General features: G+C 40.2%; 3 protein-coding genes across 3 annotated transcripts; 1 reads left to right on the top strand and 2 right to left on the bottom strand.

The window, feature by feature from the left end:
- Positions 1 to 823: 823 nt before the first annotated feature.
- Positions 824 to 3,673, bottom strand: LOC122650606. Its single transcript, XM_043844007.1, has 3 exons — positions 3,250 to 3,673; positions 3,076 to 3,207; positions 824 to 867 (listed from the first exon to the last, which is right to left on the bottom strand). Exons 1-3 carry the CDS (start codon positions 3,671 to 3,673, stop codon positions 824 to 826), a joined length of 600 nt encoding a protein of 199 aa, XP_043699942.1.
- A 1,033-nt stretch (positions 3,674 to 4,706) lies between these two features.
- On the top strand, positions 4,707 to 17,819 carry LOC122652488 (protein YIPF5 homolog). The gene is made up of 2 exons (XM_043846238.1): positions 4,707 to 4,722; positions 16,843 to 17,819. The coding sequence occupies exon 2, from the start codon at positions 16,926 to 16,928 to the stop codon at positions 17,664 to 17,666; it is 741 nt and encodes a 246-aa protein (XP_043702173.1). The 5' UTR covers positions 4,707 to 4,722; positions 16,843 to 16,925; the 3' UTR covers positions 17,667 to 17,819.
- LOC122650605 (thymidine kinase-like) lies at positions 14,011 to 22,699 on the bottom strand. The gene is made up of 5 exons (XM_043844006.1): positions 22,608 to 22,699; positions 15,055 to 15,159; positions 14,760 to 14,910; positions 14,349 to 14,470; positions 14,011 to 14,146 (listed from the first exon to the last, which is right to left on the bottom strand). Exons 1-5 carry the CDS (start codon positions 22,697 to 22,699, stop codon positions 14,011 to 14,013), a joined length of 606 nt encoding a protein of 201 aa, XP_043699941.1.

The following is a 22,699-nucleotide window of genomic DNA, read 5'->3' as shown; positions in this document are numbered from 1 at the left end:
AGGGGGAGAAGAAATAAGAGGAAAGAGGGACAGATAGAAGTGTACCTGTTACTTGCTTGTCGAGCCTTTGATTAGCTTCACCGAGTTGCAGAGGAGATGGAGATGGAGATGCTGAGGCGAACAGAGGATTTGGGACTTTAGCTCGTGGATGGGGAAAAAGAAAGAGCCAAACAAACAGTACCCATGGAATGTTGGAACGAAAGGAAGAAGAAGAGATTTTAGGTCATTTTGTCCATTGTTATTAAGGGGTATTATTGGTATATCACAAAGGGTATTATTGGTATATTAGAAAATTAAGGGCATTTTGGGGTTTAAATGAAAATATTTTGGGTGATGTCATCACTTAACGGCCATTTTTAACGGAATGGGTACGGTTGATAGAATCTTATTAATGCAGGGGAGGGGAGAGTTATTACTCAATACCTAGGGGAGGGGACTGTCATTCAAGCATAATCGAGGGGAGGGGAGAGTAATTTACTCTAATAATTACAATCATGGAAAAAAGAAGGGAAATTCCATTCAAAGTAGAGTAATTACAAGCGGAAGCAATTAGATAGTAGTTACCATATGTTCAGCTGACTAGGTGATACAAATAAAGTTTAACACTATTTGTCGACTGACCATGACGTAACTACTCAAAAAGAATATAAAGTATTACAGACAATTATTTAGAACGGGCACAAGACCCCAAAAGAATCAAAAGAAGGGACAATCTCTAAAATCAACACAGCTCGTAGGCACAATCGTCACAGGGGCATCCGTTACCGTGTTCCTCCGACACAGCATCAGGTTTCTCCATGCCGATACCATCATAATCAGCTGACTAGGCCTCAAGACCCGCCAGATAACCACCATCTGCATCAAAATCTAAAAGAATATGTACACAGGGGGTTAGCTCCACTGAGCCAGTGAGGGGAAGGGGAATGCACAAATACACAATCACTCATAGTCCATGATGAATGTAATGTTGATAGATTTTTCACCCAACACACAGTCTAAGTCGAGGTATATGCTACTATAATAACCCGGGAGACACTGTGGGTCACCTAATTTATCACCACAATGAAACCCTTATTATCACCAGGGAGTCTACGTTGGTTAAAGCCACCAAGACCACCCAGTGGCGAACCCCGATGATCAGTGGTCATCCCTGACCTGGCCTCTCTCCCCCACAAGTAACAAGGAGCCCCAATCACCCAACAGCTAAATCCCTATTGGTAAGGGTCGTAGCATAGAGAAGTGGATCTTAGCCGCAGATATACTATATGCAAATCCTATCGTCCCGAGACGTATTCTGGGTGCATCAATGTCCCATTCCATCTAGTACCTGGGTACCAGCACGGCACGGCTCATACAGGGCAGGATGGCAATCAATAACTTATAAACATTTCTAGGGTTCCAGCACCGTAACCCGATTCAATAATGTAAAGTAAACATAGCCACATCGCATCAATTTGTAACCAAGATATTTTAATCAAGGATGCAAGATGTTCATAAATAATGCAAGTAACATTGCAATTGTATAATTCATATTAAACAAGCTCAAACATCACCCAAAACCCACTCACAAGTTGTTTGATCGTCGCTTGGGGTGTTTAGTAGGATTTGCCTTCGTACATCTTCTCCCGTACAAGTTGTGAAATCTGGGGAGGCGTGAGAATAGTATTAGAAGAGTGTAGGTGGGTCCCATGATGGGTCTCGATAGTTAACTTTATGTTTCAGTCCAGACGGCACGGACGGACTCAGGGACGGAGGCAACCAGATGAGTCTGTTCTTAGCTTCGTCCAGGCAATTGGTGAAAATAGGAGGGACGGATTCACGGACGGAACCTCTAGGTGAATCCGTTCGTGCATCCATTTGAACCCTAAGACACACCCAAGAGGGAACGGAACCACGGGCAGAACCACTAGGTGAATCCATTCCTGGATCCATCCCAATCAGTCAACAGATTGCACAAAACGGATCTACGGACTATGGATCTCAAGGATGGATTGTTCCTACGGATTGTTCCTGGATCCGTTCGTGGATCCATCGAGTCTCTATCCTAGATTTTGAAGGATTTTCACCTCCAGCCCTCCATCCTTGAGACTACATAGTTCCTAGGGTTAGGGAGGAGAGTCCCAAGCCTCGCTAGGGTCAATGGCACCCAATTCAACCGTGAACCTTAGAGGGTCCAAGGAGTTGTAATTACTTTTAGGGCTTCACGATTCCTAGGTTGAAGTTTTAAAGCTTAGAACAGTAGTTTAGGCTACTAGGATTAGGGATGGCATTAAGGAAGGGGGGTAGGACTCCTTCTAGGAGACCAAAGGATAACATTGGGTTTCCCAAAGGAAACCCTAAGCTGGAATCGATCCAAGAGAGGATTTCCCCCAAATTGAAATGGAAAGAGAGGGAAGGAGGGAAGGACACTCACCAAACTTGATGAGCCAATGAATGAAGTCCACCTCCAGCCTCCTCCAATCACTTCCTTCTTCTCCTTCAATGCTCTCCCAGCCTTCAATGGTTTGGTTGGTAGGAGAAGTGAAAGAGCCAATGAATGGCTGATCTATGTATTTATAGCAAGTGGCCCACTTAGGGCCTGTTTAGTTTGGGGCACTTAGAATAAAACTCATTTAAATGAACCTACAGGCTAGTGGACCCATCAACATAGCTCATACATAAATCAAGGAGACCTAGGTGGGGTCCACCATACCTGGGGGCTCAGGTATAATGCTCGGGGCACGGGGTGTGTGCCCCACACAAGGAAAATACTCAAAAGCATAAAACAGCACGGACGGAACCAGTCTTGTGAGTTCGTCTGTGACTCTGTCGCTGTTGTAAGGGCAAAAACACAAGAAAAGTTGTTGGTCTTTGGCCCACACTTCAAGGCCATAGAGGGGAGGGTACACTAACATACTTTAGGGTAGTAACTTATCCCTCGACCATCACGACGTGTCCTTCATGATCCCAAAGATTTCTCGACCGCGATGCTATACTCATTGCTGAGTGAAGTGTCTAAATGTGAGGACACAGGAAAAGTCTTTCGGTACTCTTCACTCCGGGGGCTCGTGCTAGGAGGATGGTTGACGAAATCACCATCGACAAATTTTCCCCACAGCCGGTTAAGGAACATCTCTTCAACGGGCAAGCCTGTGAACTGGTCTATGATCTTGTAACTTGGTTTGACCACAAGTGAGAACAGTTCTTCGGCGTACATAGCAGCAGTATCTACACATCACAAGGGAGAAAAAACATAAATAAATAATAAACCCGAGTGTGGATACTTTGCTCGCATCTCCACATTGGCTTCCCAATATGCTTCTTCCTCTGGGTGGTTGCACCAATTCACCTTTACGTAGTGAATGGGTCGATTGCGAAGATTCACCACCTTGCTGTCCAAAATCTTCTCAGGTTGTTCCTTATAAGACATATTTACTGCCAACTCCGGTGGTTCCTGAGATAGGACATGGCTTGGGTCATGCATGTACTTTAGTAACATGGACACATGGAAGACATCATGCATGCCATCCAAAGAGGGTGGGAGTGCTAACCGATAAGCCACTGGTCCGACCTTCGTAAGGATTTCGTAAGGCTCAATGAATCTCGGACTTAGTTTGCCCTTCTTACTGAACCGCATCACACCTTTGGTGGGTGACACCTTGAGAAATACTTTGTCACCGAGGGAGAACTCCATATCCTTTCGTCTTTGGTCTGCATAGCCTTTCTGCCTAGACTGGGCAGCCTTGATTCATTCACGGATCAAGTCCACCTTCTCACAAGTTACTTGGATCCATTCAGGTCTAAGGATGCGTCACTCGCCTACCTCGTCCCAATACAACGGTGTCCGGCACTTCTTCCCTTACTGAGCTTCAAACGGTGCCATATCGATGGTAGCTTGGTAACTATTGTTGTAGGCGAATTCGATAAGAGAGATGTGCTCATCCCAGTTACCCTGCATATCAATGGCACAGACTCAGAGCATGTCTTCCAATGTTTGTATTGTCCTTTCTGACTACCTGTCCGTCTGTAGATGGAAGGCAGTGCTAAAACTCAACAAGGTATAACTTGGATGTGAATCTGGGATCCCGATTTAAGATGATGCTAACTGGAACTCCATATAGGCGAACCACTTTATCAATGTACAAGCGAGCCAGCTTATCCATTGAATAGGTGACCTTGATGGGGATGAAATGAGTTGTCTTCGTCAACCTATCCACAATGACCCATAGGGCATCAATACCCCTGGGTGTACGAGGCAGTCCAGTGACGAAGTCCATGGTAACATGTTCCCACTTCCATTCTGGCATGGGCAAGTACTGTAAAAGGCTATGGGGCCGCTGTCTATCCACCTTTACTTGTTGACAAGTGAGACACTTAGCCACAAATTCAGCTACATCCCTTTTCATTCCACTCCACTAGTAGTATCCTTTCAAGTCTCTGTACATCTTAGTACTACTTGGGTGGATCAAATAAGGAGAATCGTGGGCTTCTGACAACACTTCCTTTCTAAGCTAATCATCCTTGGAAACGCATAACCGATCCCTGAATATGAGGGCACCACTCTCAGTCAATGTGAAATCCAGATCTCGCTGTGTATCCCCCTGAATAGCTTTAATGATCTCTCGAAACGTTCATCGGAGGCCTAGGCAGACCGAATCCTTCCCACCAAAGTTGACTGCACTGATAGGGCTACTAGAGATAGTGTAACACCATCTACCAGTAACTCCAGATCCATCCTTCTAGCCTCCTCAACGAGTTCTTTATTGACAGCTAAGGACGCGATGGATAGGGTTTGAGACTTTTGACTAATAGCATCCGCCACAACATTTGCCTTAACGGGATGGTAGTGGATGGTGCAATCATAGTCCTTCATGAGCTCTAACCATCGCCTCTGCCTCATGTTAAGTTCCTTCTTGGTGAAGAAGTACTTAAGACTTTTATGGTCGCTGTAAATCTCACTCTTCTCTCCATATAAGTAGTGTCTCCAGATTTTTAGAGCAAAAACCACAGTTGCCAGCTCCAAGTCGTGAGTTGGGTAATTATTCTCATAATCCTTCTACTGATGAAAAGCATAAGCTACCACTTTTCCATCCTGCATTAGAACACAGCTGAGGCCCATCTTTGAAGCATCACTATAGACTACCATCCCTCTAGTACCATTTGGAATAATGAGTACCGGAGCTGAAACCAATCGCTATTTCAATTCTTGGAAGCTATTCTCGCAGTCATCGGACCACTCGAACTTCACTCCCTCTGGGTTAGTCGAGTTATAGGGGATGAAATCCTCAAAAAATTCTCAATGAACCTCCTATAATAGCCAGATAAATCGAGGAAGCTGCGAATATCTGCTATACTCTTGGGTGTCTCCCAGTCAACTACGGACTTCACCTTACTGGGGTCAACTTTAATACCCTTGGCAGATACCAGGTGACCCAAAAAAGCCACTTGTTGTAACCAGAACTCGCACTTGCTGAATTTAGCATGCAATTGCTTTTCTCTCAAATGTTGCAGCACAAAGCGAAGGTGGTCAGCATGCTCCTCTTCACTCTTGGAATAGACCAGAATGTCATCAATAAACATGATAATGTACTTATCTAGCATGTCATGAAACACCCTGTTCATTAACTCCATAAAAGCTACTGGGGCATTGGTTAGTCCGAAGGACATAACCAGGTACTCGTAGTGACCATATCGCGATCTGAATGCTGTCTTGTTGATGTCACTACCCCTAATCTTCAACTGATGGTATCCTGAGCGAAGGTCAATTTTTGAGGACACCTTTGTGCCTTGTAACTGATCGAATAAGTAGTCAATCCTAGGTAGCGGGTACCGGTTCTTGATCGTAAGCTTGTTGAGTTCACGGTAATCAATGCACATACGCATACTACCGTCTTTCTTCTTACAAACAAAATAGGTGTGCCCCACGAGGAAACACTTGGCCTAATAAAGCCCTTCTTCAACAGGTCATTCAGTTGCTCTTGAAGTTCCTTCAATTCCGAAGGGGCCATTCTGTAGGGAGCCTTAGACACTGGGGCAGTACCAGGCACCAAGTCAATCATAAACTCCGCCTCTCAGTCCGGTGGTAACCATATGAAGGGTCCGGTGGTAACCGTGTGAGGTCTTCCAAAAAGACGTCAGGGAAGTCTCTTACCACACTTAGCTCTTCCATAGGTGTAATCCATGCTTCGGTGTCCAGCACGGAGGCTCTATCAACTTCTGGACTTGGAGAACTAAAATGATGGTCTTCTTAGGCTTCTTACTCTTGTTGCCCTTGAACACAAATTCCTTGTCCTCCTCTGGCTTGAAGAGTACTTTCCTCTCTGCGTAGATCAAGCTGGCTCCGTGGGTGGACAACCAATCCATTCCCAAGATTATGTCGAAGTCCTTCATGTCCAGGATTATCAAACTAGCCTCCATCCCGTGGTCACTTACTCAGCCGGCAACCTGGTGGGTCAAAAACACGGGTTACCTGGTCGGGTACATGGATAACCCGAAAACCCAAACCGACGACCCGATCGGATCAAACCAGGTCAATTCGATTCAATTGGTTCGACCAGTTTGGTTCATACTGAACCAAACAAATGGATTACGAATGGGCTAAGGCCCATTATGGACTTTTAAAAATATATGGGTTGTTAAAACACAAAGAGACCTAAAAGGAATGGCCCATCAGATATTCATCAAATAACTTAAAGCTTAATGGACTTAAAGGTCCCAAATCAAATGAAACAATTACAGTCATATCCCCATCTTCAACTTCAAGGTCCCAAATCAAATGAGTTTCCAGCTATCATTTGCAGCCTCACCCAAAGTGCTCCGGCCTCCGTAAACTCTGGCAAAGGATTGTGAAACTCTAGTGGCCTTTATGCCAGAGTTCAATTGCTGGAAAAACAACCCAAAAAATTACTTCTCGATTCGGTTATTACCGTCCTTGCTTCTAGTAATTTTTTTTTTTTTTAAAAATTTGTAGGTCACCTATGAGATCGGCGACCGCAACAGAAGGCATGTGGTGGGTAGACTACGGAATGGGGTGAGCACCATTGCCATCTCCCTACTGTCCCATAATGGCAGCCTTGGCTACCGGTTCATGGTGGCCTTGGCTGCTTTCGTAGGGTTTTTTTTTTTTAAATACGGTTATGGCAGCCTTCGCTGCCAATTGATGGTAGCCTTGGCTGCCCAGAATTTTTTTTTTAATAAGTTGAAGGTGCCCAAGGCTTACAGCTCATTCCTTAAAAAAAAAATTTTACCTGCAAAGGTTTTGCCATTAGCCCTTTACTGGTTCATGGTAATGGCAGCCTTTGGTTGCCCAGAAACCTTTTTTTTTAATAAAAAAAAGAGTAAACATCTAGTAGATCCTCTCAGGTTTGTTCACCTATCTTGTAACCCCCCTATTTATTAAAACCTTACTTACGGACCCATAAACCTCATGATGTTAGTTAGGTGTTAGTTTTACAATGTAAAAGATCAAAATAGCCTTTGTACATCTTCTTCCAAATCAAAATAAAACCTTAAGTGAAAGAGATGGCCTTTTGAAACCGAATCTCATCATCTTCTTCCTTGCCTCTCCATGGATCTTTAATCGGCCCAAAATCACAAGCTCTGCAATCATTTTTGGCGATCTTCCTCCCTCTCCGTGAAAGGGCTCTGCAAATTGATTTCTCCCAGTTTCAGATCTCTCTTCTTCGTGGCCCTACAACCTTCATCGGCTAAGGAAATGGTTAGGGATTTGCTTCTACTTCCATGACATTGTTAGTGGTCGTAACCCAACTGCCATTAATGTTGCTGAAGCAGCATCTACAAAGACATTACCAATAGGGTTTGGTATGATGAAAATGATCGATGATCCATTAACAGAGAGGCCAGAGGTTACGTCAAAGCTCGTCGAAAGAGCTCAAGGGATTTATGCATTTGCATCATAGAGTGAGTTTGGGCCATGGAGAAGAGAGATCTGAAGTTGGGAGAAATCGATTGTATCGAAGAGAGAGTGAAGGAGAGATGGCATGGTGAGATTGGTTTCAGAGATGGCGGAATCAGAGAGTGTTTGGGTTTGGAGAGTTCAATCATGGCCATTGGGTGTTCTTACCGATTATCATATCTCTCATCTCCCATTATCCCCATCCTCATTATTTTAGTCATTCACCCATCTCCTATTATCTCCATCCTCATTGTCTTCCATTATCTCCCATCTCCCATTGTCTCCATCCTCATTATTTTAGTCATTCAACTTATATATATATGTACCATTGTATTACGACAGAAATAACAAGGCGAATGAATCCATTTTGGGATACTCATTTTTAATAGGGATTTAATGACTGAAATAAAATAAGAACTAGGAGAAGAAGAGTTGGAGGGGTATTCGGCTATGGAAATGGTTAGGGATTTGCAAGATGGAAATGGTTTCTGTCGGTGGGTTTAGGTTGAGGTGTTGATGGAGATAGGGTGTGATTATCGCAGGTAGAAAATGAGGAAGGAACGAGATGGGTACTAGGTGATTTTAGGATTGGTTAAATGGGAAATGGAGAGGGTTTCACTGGAGAAAATAGGGATGGCAAGGTTCAGTGGTCATGGCGGGGGTTGAAACAAAAATGGGAAGCGGCTGTGGATGTTGTTCTATGATGGTCCCCTGGCTTAGGGAGACAAGCTTCATCGTCTCAGTCTCCCTCTTTGTTTTCGCGAGAAGAACGTGGCAATTTGCAGAGGTCGGAGATGTTCCAGATTTTTCAACACCTCATCTACAACCACCGCTCCCGGCATCATGCGTCACCGCCCTCTTTTCTGGCCTCTGCAACCGTCCCAAACACTCTCAAACTCTATTTTTTTCTTCCAATATCTAATTTATCCAAAAGGGTATTATGGTAAACTCTTATCACCATAAGGGTATTTTGGCCTTTTATGAATTTATGGCCTGCTAACATCATCACTTAACAGGTTCACCTTAACGGAATGGATATTACGTCCATCTTACGGGTCTGTAAGTAAGGTTTTAATAAATAGGGGGACTACAAGATAGGTGAACAAACCTAAGGGGGTCTACTAGATGTTTACTCTAAAAAAAAAATTCTGCAAGTCTCTATGGGTAAACAATACCAAGAACACCATAATGGAATCAAGAATGCATAAGGCAGAAAAACAGCTCTGATGCCAAGTGTGGGGATAATTCCCTTCTATATACACATAAAAAATGATCTTGCCATATACATTGATGAATCACAAACATAAACGGGTAAGAGATAAGTATCCTTCACGAATGATCCGACAGAGTTGGATGAAGCCATTAATGTCGTTGCTTGACGTTCCTTTCCTTTAGACTTTAATGGAGCTATGTTTCTCTCTTTTGCCTTAACCGTATGCTCACTTGTCAATGGGAATGAGTGTGCATTGAGGTAGAGAGGGGACCTAAGTCTCCCTATTAAATAGTTAATATCTAGCCTCCCATAACAGCTAGATATTTACGGATAGTAGGAGAGTGATTTATCCCATAACATATTAATCTCTAACAAATAGGAATTCCCTAACAATTAGGAAACAAAGCATCCAAAGTGTAACTAACATGAACATTGGGATATTTGGTCAATTGGGCCAACCATAAGAAATTAGAAAAATATCTTACATTGAGGAGCAGCAAGAAGGATTGTTGTTGGCCTATAGAAGGCTCAGCCAACAGCTTTTCTTGCTACTACATATTATGCAAACCATAGCGGGGAAGGGGAAAAGAAAAAGAACATATTTTAGTGCAGATAGACCCATTGCATCTGATACCTTTTCAATGGTTATAGCTAGTGAAGAACCCCCAACTCCCCTTTTCCATTTTCATTACACATGTCAATATTTTTCCTTGGAAGATTGATCTGGTCAAGTTATTTGTAAATTGTAATCCTGTTCTTTTCTAGTTGATAAGCTTATACTCCCCAAACATTTATCTCAAGCTTTATCTGATTTGAATTTATGTTCCTATCTCAAAGTAATGATATGGGAGAGCTTAAAAAGACTCTCTCTCTCTCTCTCTCTCTCTCTCTCTCTCTCTCTCTCTCTCTCTATATATATATATATATATATATATATATATATATATATATATATAAATTTTACAGTTAATATAAAATGTTTCTTTGTAACTTTGAGTAGCAGAGTTTTGTACCATAGATGTTGTATCCAGATTTTTGGATTGGCACATATAGAGAAGACTGCATTGCCTTTAATTCTTGTTTGTTAAAGCAAGTGGATACATCACTCATCAGTCTTTGCTATATGTGCATATGTTGCAAGCTCCAATGCACTCAAAATCTGTTGCTAGAAACCACTTGCAATTATTGAGAGGTTCTGAGATCCTCAAGAATTTGTCATTGGTCTGGATTGTTAAGCAATCAAAGGCATGCAATAGTACGAAGTGGTCCAAATTATCTTGCTTCAGAAGTTGCAAGCTGCAAATGCACATGAACATTCTATATTAATATTTTTTTTGTTGCCCATGAATATTCTAGATTATTAGGTAGCACTTATAGATCATCCAAGGGGACAATATGTTCAAGAAAATCATTGATATCTGCATTGCACGATTGAGGAAACCTTATTGTGAATTAGCTGCCCATCAAGTGATCTCAAAATTTAATGGAAAGTCGTCCTCCCTGTATTACAATGTTGTTGAGGCTACAGATTTCAACTGTCTAGGTGGTTAATAATGCCACTCTCCCTACTCCCTTGGGCCCTTTGTGATATGCATTTTTATCTTTTTTTTTTTTTTTTTTTTATCTCTACTCAGGTTTAAGTCAGCTATGGACTTATAACCAATACACCAAGTATGTGGGCTCAATACACAGAGTAATACCATTTATTCAGGTATTACAGATGAAATATCATGTATACTATGTTCACGTGACTTTTTTACTATATGTATATCTTAGTTCTCTTAATGCATTTTACTGTGTATGAGTGGATGGAAAACAGAACAGAATTGAGAGTTTATATTTCATTTCTTGAACATTGAACTTGGAAATCTTCCTCCTATTAATTTTTAGTGTTAGTTGTAACTCTGTAAGTGAAGATTTTCTTTGTTGTATACATCATAGTACATTTTTTCTATCGTGGACCTATGTCCTAACCTACAGACAACAAATGGGTCTATTGTAGACCTAGGACATCTAAAACAAAACTGACTGCTTATGGTAGTTGCATTTTTTGACTCAGTTTCTTTGCAGATGCACTCATACCCATTACCCAATACCCATATCCATATCCATAGCTGTGGTCAATCCAATGTTTTCAGACGGACCCATAGTGAGGAGCATTTCTAGATCAAACCAAATGGTGGGAATGAGCAAGAATTCTCTGAGTCAGATATGGAGGCCATGAACTAATTTGGGTCAATGCCTTGATGGATGGGAAAGGGGTATAGAGTGGGATAATGGGAAATTGCAGCCCTATTCTCTGCATTTGTAGCCTCATTTGTGAGCTTTGATATGATTTTACAGAACACCCATGTGGTTACTTGTAAGTTCCAAACTTTACTTAATGGGGGTTTAGCTCAAGTTGGTAGAGCATTTGGAACATAAGCATGTTTCAAGGGATAGTAGTTTAAATCTACTAAGACCTTTTTTATTCAACCATTCAAAGCATAGTTAGTTAAGGTAATTTGAGAATGACAACTCTCATCCTTTTGTTTGAAGTCTTATAACAAATTGATTTCTTTTGTAGTAGGCGCTGCCAAGTATCACCCCTGTCTCTATACATTATTAGAATTTAGAGATTATGTGTTATCCACTAGAAAAGTAGGAAATGGTGTTAGTTCTTGTTATTGATATTCACTAGTTTCATCTTGAATAACCATCTGTTCCAATTGCTTACAGATATATACACTTTATATGGATTTGTAATAACTTTTAATGTCCTAACATCACTGACTTTATATGGATTATAGTGTTAATGGCATTTTTGTAATTTATAGTAACCTAATAGTGCATCTCTATTTTTTTTATTTTAATGTACACTTTATATGGATTTTTAATAATTTCTAAACATCATTGACTTTATATGGATTGTAGCTTTAATGGCAATTCTATAGTTTATAGTAATCGTTACAAAACTATTGCAGAAACAGGTTTTATCAAACATCTTTACAGTATTAAAAGTGTTCTGAATACGTTCTTGGAACAGGTTTATTAAAAACTATTTTGCAACCCAGAAACATTATTTTGCAAACAAAAACACCAAAATACGTTTTTTTATGAGAAATAGAATAGAAACACGTGTAACGTTATCAAATGATACCCTTGTGCCCGCTTGATAACCTTATTGTTGTTTCTGTGCTAAAATTGTGCTGAGAAATAGCAGAACAGATTTTTTTTGTTTTTGTGCTGAAAAACCGCTTTTAACCCACTTGGTAAATCTGTTCTGAAAACGTTTCCAAAACACAATTGGAACACCAATGGCCTTTAATAAAATTTGATAACATATATGTAAGCAATTGGAACATATGATTAATCAAGAGAAAACTAGTGAATATCAATAACAAGAACTAATCCATTTCCTACTTTTTTAATAGATAACACATAATCTCTAAATTCTAATAATGTATATAAACACATGGATGATCCTTGGCTGCACCTACTACAAAAATTTGCTATATGACCTCAAACAAAAAGGCTGAGAATTGTCATTCTAAAATTACCTTGTCTAACTATACTTTGAACAGTTGAATAAAGAGAAAATTACTTGGACACCCCCTGTCCTATGGCCATTTTGTTTACGATTACCAACGTTTGAAACAATTACTTGACACCCCTCGAAACCTGACGGTGTTAGTCTGTTGTTAGTGTTTAATAGGAAATGTCCATTTTACCCCTATCATCTATTCAATAGAAAACAATGAAATTGACAAATTTACCCCCTTCTCCTTCTTCTTCTTCTTCCTCCTCATGCAACCCCACCGCCCCTACCTCCTATTGATTTCAAACCCTAATCGATTTTAGAAAATTTCTCTTTTTTTAAACAAATTTCAAATCAAAATAACCCAAAACCCTTAATCGATTTTCAAATAAGGGTGTGAATCTGAAAATCGATTATGGGTTTGAATCTGAAAATCGATTAAGATTCAAACCCTTAATGGTAACTGGAATCAAACTTATTCACCTACAAGAGGAACTGTAATCAGAAGTGGACCGGTAGGAAAGGATGCCCATGTTCATGAACTGTATTTCCTCTTTCTTGTCCGATCTTGGATCTGGGCCACCATTGACAAGAGTATTTGGATTTTTGCCAAATGAAATATCTAATTTTGGCAACAGTAAACCTTGTTTTTATCGTAATCCTCACACAGATACATAGACCCAAACAGCTAAGTTGATTCGTGAGTGGTATTCGTGTGAAGGGTTCTTTCGAATCTAATACTTTAAGTGTACGTGTTAAGCTTTCGCTATCCCCTTCATGTATGGGTTGGTAATAATGTAATGATGGGATCCACTTCCTCAGAAAATTAAGGAAGAGAACTAAAAGTTCTGGATTTCAATCCGATAAAACACATGTCAATAAGAAGATGAAATGAGGAGAAATAGAACTAAGAGCCAAAGACTCCTATCAATGTGAAAGGTACTTAGATATTCCGTCTCTGCAAATGTCGCCGGGAAACTGGAATCAAAGCTCCAATTCAGCAGAGAACAGAGACAGAGAGCAAGACAAGTAATCGTGTAGAACTTTCAAACCCTTAATGGTTTTTGAAACAACAGCTATGGTTGCTGGTTTTTTATTTTTTTTGGGTTGCAAGAAGAAGAAGAAAAAGAAGTGGGGGTAAAAATGTCATTTCACTACATCGTAAGGGTAGTTTAAGTATTTAAAAAATATTTAACCCATGGTAAGGATGATTGACTACGGATAGGGTTACTTGAAAGAAATGGTAAACTATAGGGGATGTTCAAGTAATTGTTTCAAATATTCGGGAGAATAAGTAATTAAGCCATAGTACAGGGGGTGTCCAAGTAATTTTCTCTTGAATAAAAAGATCTTAATGGATTTAAACCACTATTCCTTGGAACATACTTATGTTCCAAGTGCTCTACCAACTTGAGCTAAAGACCCATCAAATAGAGTTTGGAACTTCAAGTAACCCAATTGAAAGGTGCAATTAAAACATGATGGAAATCCAAGGGCACTATCAGTCATAAAAACATCCCACCTGTTTACAATTTCCCAAGGGTAGTGTCAGCCACAAAACTATCCTACCACATATAGATATGCATAGATTGCACAAAACTGTCCTCACTCAAAACCCAAATAAGTTCTACTCTGCTTCTTCGTGCATTGATCATATACTACATATGCATAGATTGCATCAACTCTTTCATGGTCTTACATATTTATGGAAACAAAACAAGTACCTCATGTAGTCACCATCAAGGCCTGCAAGAATTACTGTCTTCCCATCATCAGCAGCTGCCTTACAACATATATCATAAAGGTCTTCAGAAAATTGAGCTTCATCAATCCTTATCACATCTAGCTGCAACCATATGCATCCAATTAAGAATAAAAACAATGGAAACAATTAAATTAAGTGACCAATGTTTATATTCTCAAAAAAATTCCTTACCACCAATTTGGAATGTGGTTTGTGGGTTAGATCAGGATCCAAAACAGAGTAATAGAAGAGGAAACCAAACAAACTAAACAAGAATAATGGATGGAATAGAATCAATAGATTCAGAGATAGCAGGATTTCCATTAGGGTAATGGCAGGGTAAATTAATCAACAAAGTACAGTTAATGGAATAAAACCAAAAGGATCAAACTTCAAAATTTTCATAAGCTTGGATTCTAATTTTTTCTGCCAATGATGATAGATCAGCCAAGGTAAAACATGGAAGCTTCACCCCATCATGGGTCACAGCAGAGTCCAATCCATATCTTGTATCCTTGTTCGATTTTATCACTGCTACATTTCTACAATTAAAATAGAGAAAAAAAAAAAAAACCAGACCTCGTTAATAACCCATAAGACCATGAAGCTCAAAATAAATATCAAACACAGAAGAATCAATAGAACCCTAAATTCTACTAGAACCAGTGAAATTAATAGAAGCAAACCTTCCATTATTGCTTGCAGTCTGGATGCCACGGAGGAGAGCCGTGGTTTTTCCTGCAAACATTGGGTCGATGATGACATGGATCTCTCCAAAAGATAATAGAGAAGGCTCCATGAAATTCAAGGAAGGACTTGGAATTGAAGAGTCAAAGACAGAGAAGGGCTCTAAAGGATTTTGTGTTTTTTTCTCAATCTAAGGTTCAACGAAGAGAAAAACAGGGTTCTATGGTCTTCCATTGAAGAAGATCTTCCCAGAGCGAGAGATAGAGAGATAGGAGAAAGGGTACCTAGATGAGAGATCGTCGTCCTCAGATCGGAGAGGGTTCCATTGAAGAAGATCTTCCCAGATCAGAGCTTGTCGTTTTCCCCTTGCAAAGCTTGCTGTTTTTTGTCACTTGAGAGCTTGTGTGAGAACAGCAATGGAGGTTGGAGGACACCAGGTTCCTTGAAGCTAGCTTTGTTTTTCACAGCGATGGAGGTTAGAGGACACCAGAGGTTCCTTGGAGCTTTGTTCGTGAGAGCAGCGATGGAGGTTGGATGTATATCGTCAAAAGCATAGTGAACGAATATAAGAGTTTTTATCGGGCACATTTTTCTAATTTTCAGCCTAGAAACGACAGAACATGTTGGATATGTTTTGTCAAAAGTCTTCCCACCCACATAAATTTTGATTTATGCTCCCAAGAACATGTTCTACAAAACACCATTTACTAAGCGCTTTTTATGGTGTTTTTCCGTTTCTCAGAACGGAAAAACACCAGAAATTATTTCTCATAAGGTTATCAAGCAGGCTCCAAACGCTTTTTATGATGTTTTCCTGTTTTTCAGAACGGAAAAACACCAGAAACTGTTTCTCGTAAGGTTATCAAGTGGTCTCTAGTGTCTACACTGGCATTAATTACTTTCAATATTAATACATGTCCTCAACTATTTCACTCTTTCAAATGAAATTGATTTCAATTTCTCATAAATAAGGTGAAATATTAAAACCAAATTTGGTATGATTTTTACTTCAATTTTGAATTGAATTAATGAAATAGTCAACAAATAGATAAAAAGGGTAGTGTTTTAATTTTAATGGAAGTCAAGAAAAAAAAAAGAAAAAATATAATAAGACAAAATTCATGATAAGCCAATGATTGATTTATACGTCTATCTCTCTCCTCAAATTCAAAATTTTTTGAATTTTTTTTATCTTTTTTTGTCTTCCAAACATAGCCATCATGAATTATTGTTTTCCCATCAAATTAACCAAGAGCCCATAAAGTGCATGAGGGAAATCAAATTCAATTGAAATAACTTCTCAACTTTATCAGAATTTCTATTCCATTTAATTTCTAATTCAATGAAATCAAGTACAAAAATCAAACCAAACAATTTACAAAAATAAAAATCACCCCTTGAAACTAAAATAGAAATCATACCAAAGATACAAAAAAGTGAAAAACCATGATTTTAATTTATGACCCATTAAATTGAAATAGAAATCATACTGAAACAGCCCGAAGGCTGAAGCCCCGGTCAAGCGGGCACCCCAAGACGCTATTCTCTTAACGCCCCCTCACCCCAAACTCCTGTAAGCATCTTTGCCCTTTGCGTCTTCTAGAACTTCGTGATACAGAGTTCAATGAGAAATAGCCATTGTTACAATTTTTTTTTTTTCCGAAGGTCGAAACCCTAATCTATGTGGGACACCGAAATGAAACCCTAATTTTTTCGTTCATGTTTAGATCAAGTAATTCATCTAAATAGTGGTTGTGCAAGTGCTCAAACTTCTAACATCGATATCCTTACAGGATTTCAATTCCTGATCGAACGGAATTGGAAGGTCTTTCTGTAATCCTTCCCGTGCTTTCCCTTGGATCTTTTATCCATGGCGAAAGAGTTCAATGTCCCGCCTGTGGTTTTCCCATCCGGCGGAAACCCCAGCATCGGTCCGCAACAGCGCCGAGTCCCTACTGTGCCGTTTCAGCCACCACGCCCCGTAAACCCTAATCTTCCCTTCATAGATATTGGATCTGCCGCGCCGTCGACGTCCTTCTCTATTCCACCCTATGGCGGAAATGGTGTTGGGTTTGGTGGTTCGGGCTTCGAGGACGAGCTCCCTTTATTGGAAGAACTCGGGATCAACACTCGTCAAATCTGGAGGAAGACTGTCTCGATCTTAAACCCCGTTAGAATAAATGCCAGTCTTCACGAAGATGCAGACTTATCAGGTCCGTTTCTCTTCCTCATGGCTTTCGGCCTCTTTCAATTGCTTGCTGGAAAGATCCATTTCGGCATTATTTTGGGTTGGGTTACGGTTGCCTCTCTTTTCCTATACGTTGTATTCAACATGTTGGCGGGTCGCAATGGGAATTTGGATCTGTATCGTTGCTTGAGCCTCCTGGGTTACTGTATGCTGCCAATAGTGATCTTCTCGGTATTCTCCTTGTTTTTGCCGCAAGGAGGAGTGGTCATTTTTGCGATGGGAGCAGTTTTTGTGCTATGGTCGACGAGGGTTTGTACCCGGCTTCTGGTTGAGCTCGCTTCCTGCGGGGATGAGCATCGGGGTTTGATAGCGTATGCTTGTTGTTTGATTTACATGTTGTTTTCGCTTCTTGTGATATTCTGAAAGTAAAAGTTGCAAAGTTTCATTGGGGGAGGTCCATTTATTATGGTTGTAGCTTCCTTCTTGTAGTTCTTATTGTAATTCTGTTTTGCAGACTTTGTAAAGCCTACCTGTTTTAGGTCTCATAATGAATGCGAATTGTTCATCAGTTAGATATCTTGGGTGGCTTAGCAACGTTTTTTTTTCTTGTTTCTGTTGTCAAATTTTAAAACGTCATTTACAGAGTGAAATTACTGGTTTCAATTTGAACACTGTATTGTAAGTGAGGTCATCTTTTCTGCAAGTTTCTGTTTCCACATATAAGCTTGATGTTTGTGATAATGGCTACATGAAATGATGTGTCACCGGTTGAGGTGAAATCTTCCTGTTGGTCAATTCCTCTTTCAGACTATAGTCCATCATTTAAACAAAATGCAGCTCTATGTGAATGGAGTGTTGATTATTTTGAGCACATAAAACAATACTTATGTACAGGAAAAAAATGTTTTGCTGTTCATGTTTCTTTACACTATGCTATTATCTTCGTTAGAATGGGACCCATATGGCATCCAGAAGTATGGCTGCAAAGGGTATATATTGAAGGAAGAAGGTGACCTAGACTGACAGTTTAGGATTGGTACTTGCAGACCATCGCCAATTTATGACTTGTGGATGCTTGATTATGTCATTCCCTTTACCACATGTCAAATTTAGTAGACAATCTCAACATTTTGGACTGCATCATGTTTCTTTCAACTGTTCCTGTCCTTCAAACAAATGTGAATTTTTCAAACAACTGTCAAAGTCTTATTTTAACACTTGGTGTCATTGGATTGGCTGAAAACAAATCCTAGAATAGATGATGATATGGGCAGCACATCCACAACGTTTGGAGGCAACTGATGTTGCCTCATGGCAGAGAAGCCGATAGTTTAGAAAATTCCCTCCTAAACTGCTGGTCTAGATTTCCTGTTGCCTATATTAAGTATTTGCTGCTCCAACCTCCTCCAAATATTCAAAATTTGTCTTTGTAAGCATTCTTGGTAAAGGAGTAAAGATTCCTAGACAAAATCAAAGTACATAGTTTAGGGAAGTTTGTAAGTTTTTCTTTAACCAAGTTTGAAAAAAATAAACTAAAAAATAATGAACTGAATAAAAAACATACTGGGCTACTTCCACCTTCAGTTCTTTCCAAGATGGTGGCCTCTTGTGCCATGTATTAATGGAGTTGGAGGTGGTATCAGTTGAGCCCAAAGAATTGAAGATCTTATAAACTAGTGTTTAGCATCTTTTCTCTGGGGTGATTGTGGGAATTTTGACTCTCCGCAGTGATTTTATCAAATGCATGTGTCTTAAATTTGGTTATTAGGAATGATTCTTGTTTCATTAGAAACACCTACCAGTTTTGATGGGTATTATATATAGTTAGTATTCATTTATTTTAAGGATGACTTACAAGAATCAAAGAACTGCTTCTCAGAAGAATAACTCAAGTTAGCCAGTAGTACTACCTAACTCTCTTTCAATTGTCCAAGCGGATATTACTGATTGACTTGGTTTTCTGCTTGAACAATTCACTGAAGTTTCTGCTTGAACAATTTACTGAATTTTCTGCTTGTTATAGTTGTCACGGCATATTAACGACCTAGGCATTGAAGGAGAGAAAAATCAAGGTGACACCCCTAGGCACCCACGCAACGCTTTGCAGCTATACTGCTTGTACATCTTGGGTTAAACTGTTATCACTTATCTATGACCCTAACTAATGGGTTCTGTAGTGGATCTATTGCCGAGAGTTATCCATTACAAGGTTCTTTAGAAAGTTGGAGAATATATATCTTTCTCAAACTGTTGATAAAGATTCCATCGTAGCTTGAACCATAGCTTTAAAACCAAATCAAACAATAAACTGTTAGGGGTTTGGTTCCAGTTTATTTGATCTAACTGTTGGTTTTCACCCAAACTGGAATCTGACTGGAAAACGAGGAGCTATTCTGGTGTCTGGTTCTGACCTTTTCTAATTGAACTGTGTTTGAGTGGCTGGTACAGTCCCTTTTCTAATAATATGGCGTCTATATTGAGATGATCCAGGTCCAACTATGGTTTTAGTCCAGTAGGATAGTTAGGGAGGCTTAATCTTTTATTTTGGATAAGATGCATAAGAAGAATTTAGCAAGTTTTTGGAGTTGTTTTTGGTTAGGAATTGTAGTAGAGTTGTTTCTTTATTGGAGTCTTTTTCTTTTCTTATTTATATGCATGTAATTGATGTAGATTAGTAGAATGGAATGAATTGAGTCTGTTTTGGTTGAAGCCTGCGTGGCCTGATAACAGCCTGTTGGTCATCTCTTCCCTCTTCCCCAATTGGATCAAGTTTCGCTTCTTACCTGGTAAGCTCATCGCTTCCCTGTTCCTTCCTTTATTTCCTATTCCTTCTTCCTTGTTCTCATCCCTTCTTCTTCCTATTGTCCTGCGTGGCCTGATAACAGCCTGTTGGTCATCTCTTCCCTCTTCCCCAATCGGATCAAGTTTCGCTTCTTACCTGGTAAGCTCATCGCTTCCCTGTTCCTTCCTTTATTTCCTATTCCTTCTTCCTTGCTCTCATCCCTTCTTCCTATTGTTTCTCCTTTGTTTGTGTACCCTGCTTCTGACGTGGGTTACAACAACTGCAAGAGTGGATCATTATCTCTTGATCTCTGCACTTTCGGCCTGAGTTTTCAGGCATCAGTTTCCCTGCCCTAGGAGATTTCATCCCTAGAAGTTCATGCCCAACAAGACCCCCTTGCTGCAAATCGGAATCCATACTATACCTAGTTGTTACTGTATCACGTTGTACTGTTCCCGAGAAGGTATTTCTATTTCCGGCTGCTGGTTTGTGAGATTGTGGACTTAAATCAAGGGGCTTTTAGGAGTGGCTTAATCCCAAAACCTTGGCTTCATATTGTGTGTGAAGAGTTCCTTCTTCGAAATCGAGAAAGGCCTTCCGCTGGTTCTTGTCTTAAGGCTGAAGAAGATGACCTTGGTGACAGTATTTTAATTGGCACAACTGACCCCTTGCTTCAGATCGGAACCCACACTATACCTGGTTGTCACTGTATTACATTTTTCTGTTTCCGAGAAGGTATTTCTGTATTTCGGCTGCTGGTTTGTGAGATTGTGGACTGAAATCAAGGGGTTGTAGGAGTGGCTTAATCCCAAAACCTTGGTTTGATGGTTGTGTGTGAAAAGTTCCATCCTTCGAATCGCAAAAGGCGGTCTGCTGGTTCTTATCGTAAGGTTGAAGAAGATGACCTTGTTGGCAGCATTTTAATTGTCACAATATCATTTTCTTTCCTGAAATCCCCTTCTCCATTGTACTTAATCACTCCTATCCTTTATTTATTATAATTCCAAGACTACCCTTTTTATTTAATTATTAACTTTCTCATTTTTCTACCAAACACCTTTAAAATTTTGATTATTTACGAAATTGCTACTCTCCTTTAATACTTGGTTTTCTATTGATTGGGTGTGCCCATAATCGATCCGAACCGTGTTTTGGGACCTCAGATTGCATCAGGTTGATTTCTATTGTATTTGATGCCGACCAAGGTCTATTGGTCCAGTTGTGCGCATGTTCTTTATACAGTCCCATGTTGGCCACATCAGTATGTGATGTTGTCACATCAGTATGTGATGTTGTCATTGTCATCAACACAGAGTCAGCAGAGTAAGAGGAGCCGTGGTGAGTGTACAGTGCAGTGGGCAGTAGTTGTGGAGATGACCAGTTGGTGAATTAGCAGATGATATTGCAGTAAACAGAGTGTCAAAGCAGTTGCAGAGGTTTGCTGGGCTATGGCAGGTGACAGTGTGGTCAGGCGAGGAACTCTTCAGAATACTGTTTCTGCACATGCAGCGACTTTGTGGGCATTTTGAGTTGCCCTTCATCTTGAATTTGTGGTAGTAAAAAAAAAAAAAAAAGAAGAGAAATCGTGATCTCTGAGTTAGCTTTTTAGCTGTTCATGAATCAGATCAATCTGATATTGGAGTTGGAAGTTATGGTTTGATCTTTAGATATCGTTCGTAAGCTTCAGGAAGCTGTTTCGGCAGATACATCAGTTCAAATTCAATTTTGGAACACTTGCGCTCATCCTGAGTTGAAGGTGAAAACATGAAAGTCGTAACCTTTCAAGTCAGCTTTAAGTAGACGAAAGAATCAAGTCAATTGGAGTCCAAATGAGAAATATGGTTGCTTGACTGAGCACAGAGGTCAGGGAAACGGACTGAGTACTGTCAGAAGTGGTTGATGTAGGCCCAAGAGCGTAAAGGCAACTGGACTGAGTACTGGTCCGACCAGTTTAATCGGATGAAGGGACCCAAGGCATTGAGCCGATTGGTCGAAGCAACTGGTCAGATTGGTTTAATCAGTCGATGGTGGCTGAGAGCCATGACCATGTATCGGTCTGACTGGTAGTGGAATCGGTTTGACTGGTAGGGACGCAAAAAAGTGATTGCTGGATGTTTTAGGGCTTATTTACTTGGGGATCTTATAAATAGCCTATGGCTCTATGAAAGACTTGGGAAGAAGGAAGTGTTTTGAGTGGAGAGGGAGCTCCAACGAGGAAGAACCCTAGAATCTCCAATCTTCAGTGTTCTATTGATGCTTTCAAGCATTCAAGTGAAGAGTTGGTGAAGAGCATTCAAGAAGACATTCAAGGGTTTGAAGAAGGCTCAAGAAAGAGAAGAAAAGGAGAGGAGAGGAGAGGAGAGGAGAGGAAGAACAAACCTAGGGTTTGTGTGAATCTTCAAGAATCTCCAATTGGCGACTTGGTTTGAAGTTTCGGCGGTGAAGAAGCATTGGGGAATGTGAGCCGCCCAAGGGGGAGACAACATGGTTGGAAGTAACCTACTTTGGTTGTATTTCCCACATGTATGTACTAGTCCGCAGGTTGTGTATGATGAAACGCCTAGCTAGTTAGACCTTGGTAGTGGGTGCTACCTAAATTGAGGGTGGGTGCCACATAAACGCTGTATTGTACATTATACTGTTGTAGGATTTGGGTTGTGGCCCAAGCTACCAT

Source organism: Telopea speciosissima, chromosome 2, assembly GCF_018873765.1.
Source record: "Telopea speciosissima isolate NSW1024214 ecotype Mountain lineage chromosome 2, Tspe_v1, whole genome shotgun sequence".
NCBI classification, from domain to species: domain Eukaryota; kingdom Viridiplantae; phylum Streptophyta; class Magnoliopsida; order Proteales; family Proteaceae; genus Telopea; species Telopea speciosissima.
Note: the sequence above shows the minus strand (reverse complement) of the source record. Positions and strands in the feature narration are given on the sequence as shown.

Bases quoted from the DNA above. Each gene is read 5' to 3' on its own strand.
- LOC122650606 (XM_043844007.1), bottom strand. From the start codon at position 3,673: ATGGAGTTCTCCCTCGGTGACAAAGTATTTCTCAAGGTGTCACCCACC. The intron at 3,208-3,249 runs GTTTATTATTTA...TGTGATGTGTAG, and splicing joins AGCAAAGTATCCACACTCGG to ATACTGCTGCTATGTACGCC. The intron at 868-3,075 runs GTGATTTCGTCA...ATATTCTTTTAG, and splicing joins GTGGGGAAAATTTGTCGATG to ATTTTGATGCAGATGGTGGT.
- LOC122652488 (XM_043846238.1), top strand. From the start codon at position 16,926: ATGGCGAAAGAGTTCAATGTCCCGCCTGTGGTTTTCCCATCCGGCGGA.
- LOC122650605 (XM_043844006.1), bottom strand. From the start codon at position 22,699: ATGGTAGCTTGGGCCACAACCCAAATCCTACAACAGTATAATGTACAA. The intron at 14,911-15,054 runs GTTTGCTTCTAT...TTTTAATTGTAG, and splicing joins ACTGCAAGCAATAATGGAAG to AAATGTAGCAGTGATAAAAT. The intron at 14,147-14,348 runs GTACTTGTTTTG...AATTGTAAACAG, and splicing joins CTTGATGGTGACTACATGAG to GTGGGATGTTTTTATGACTG.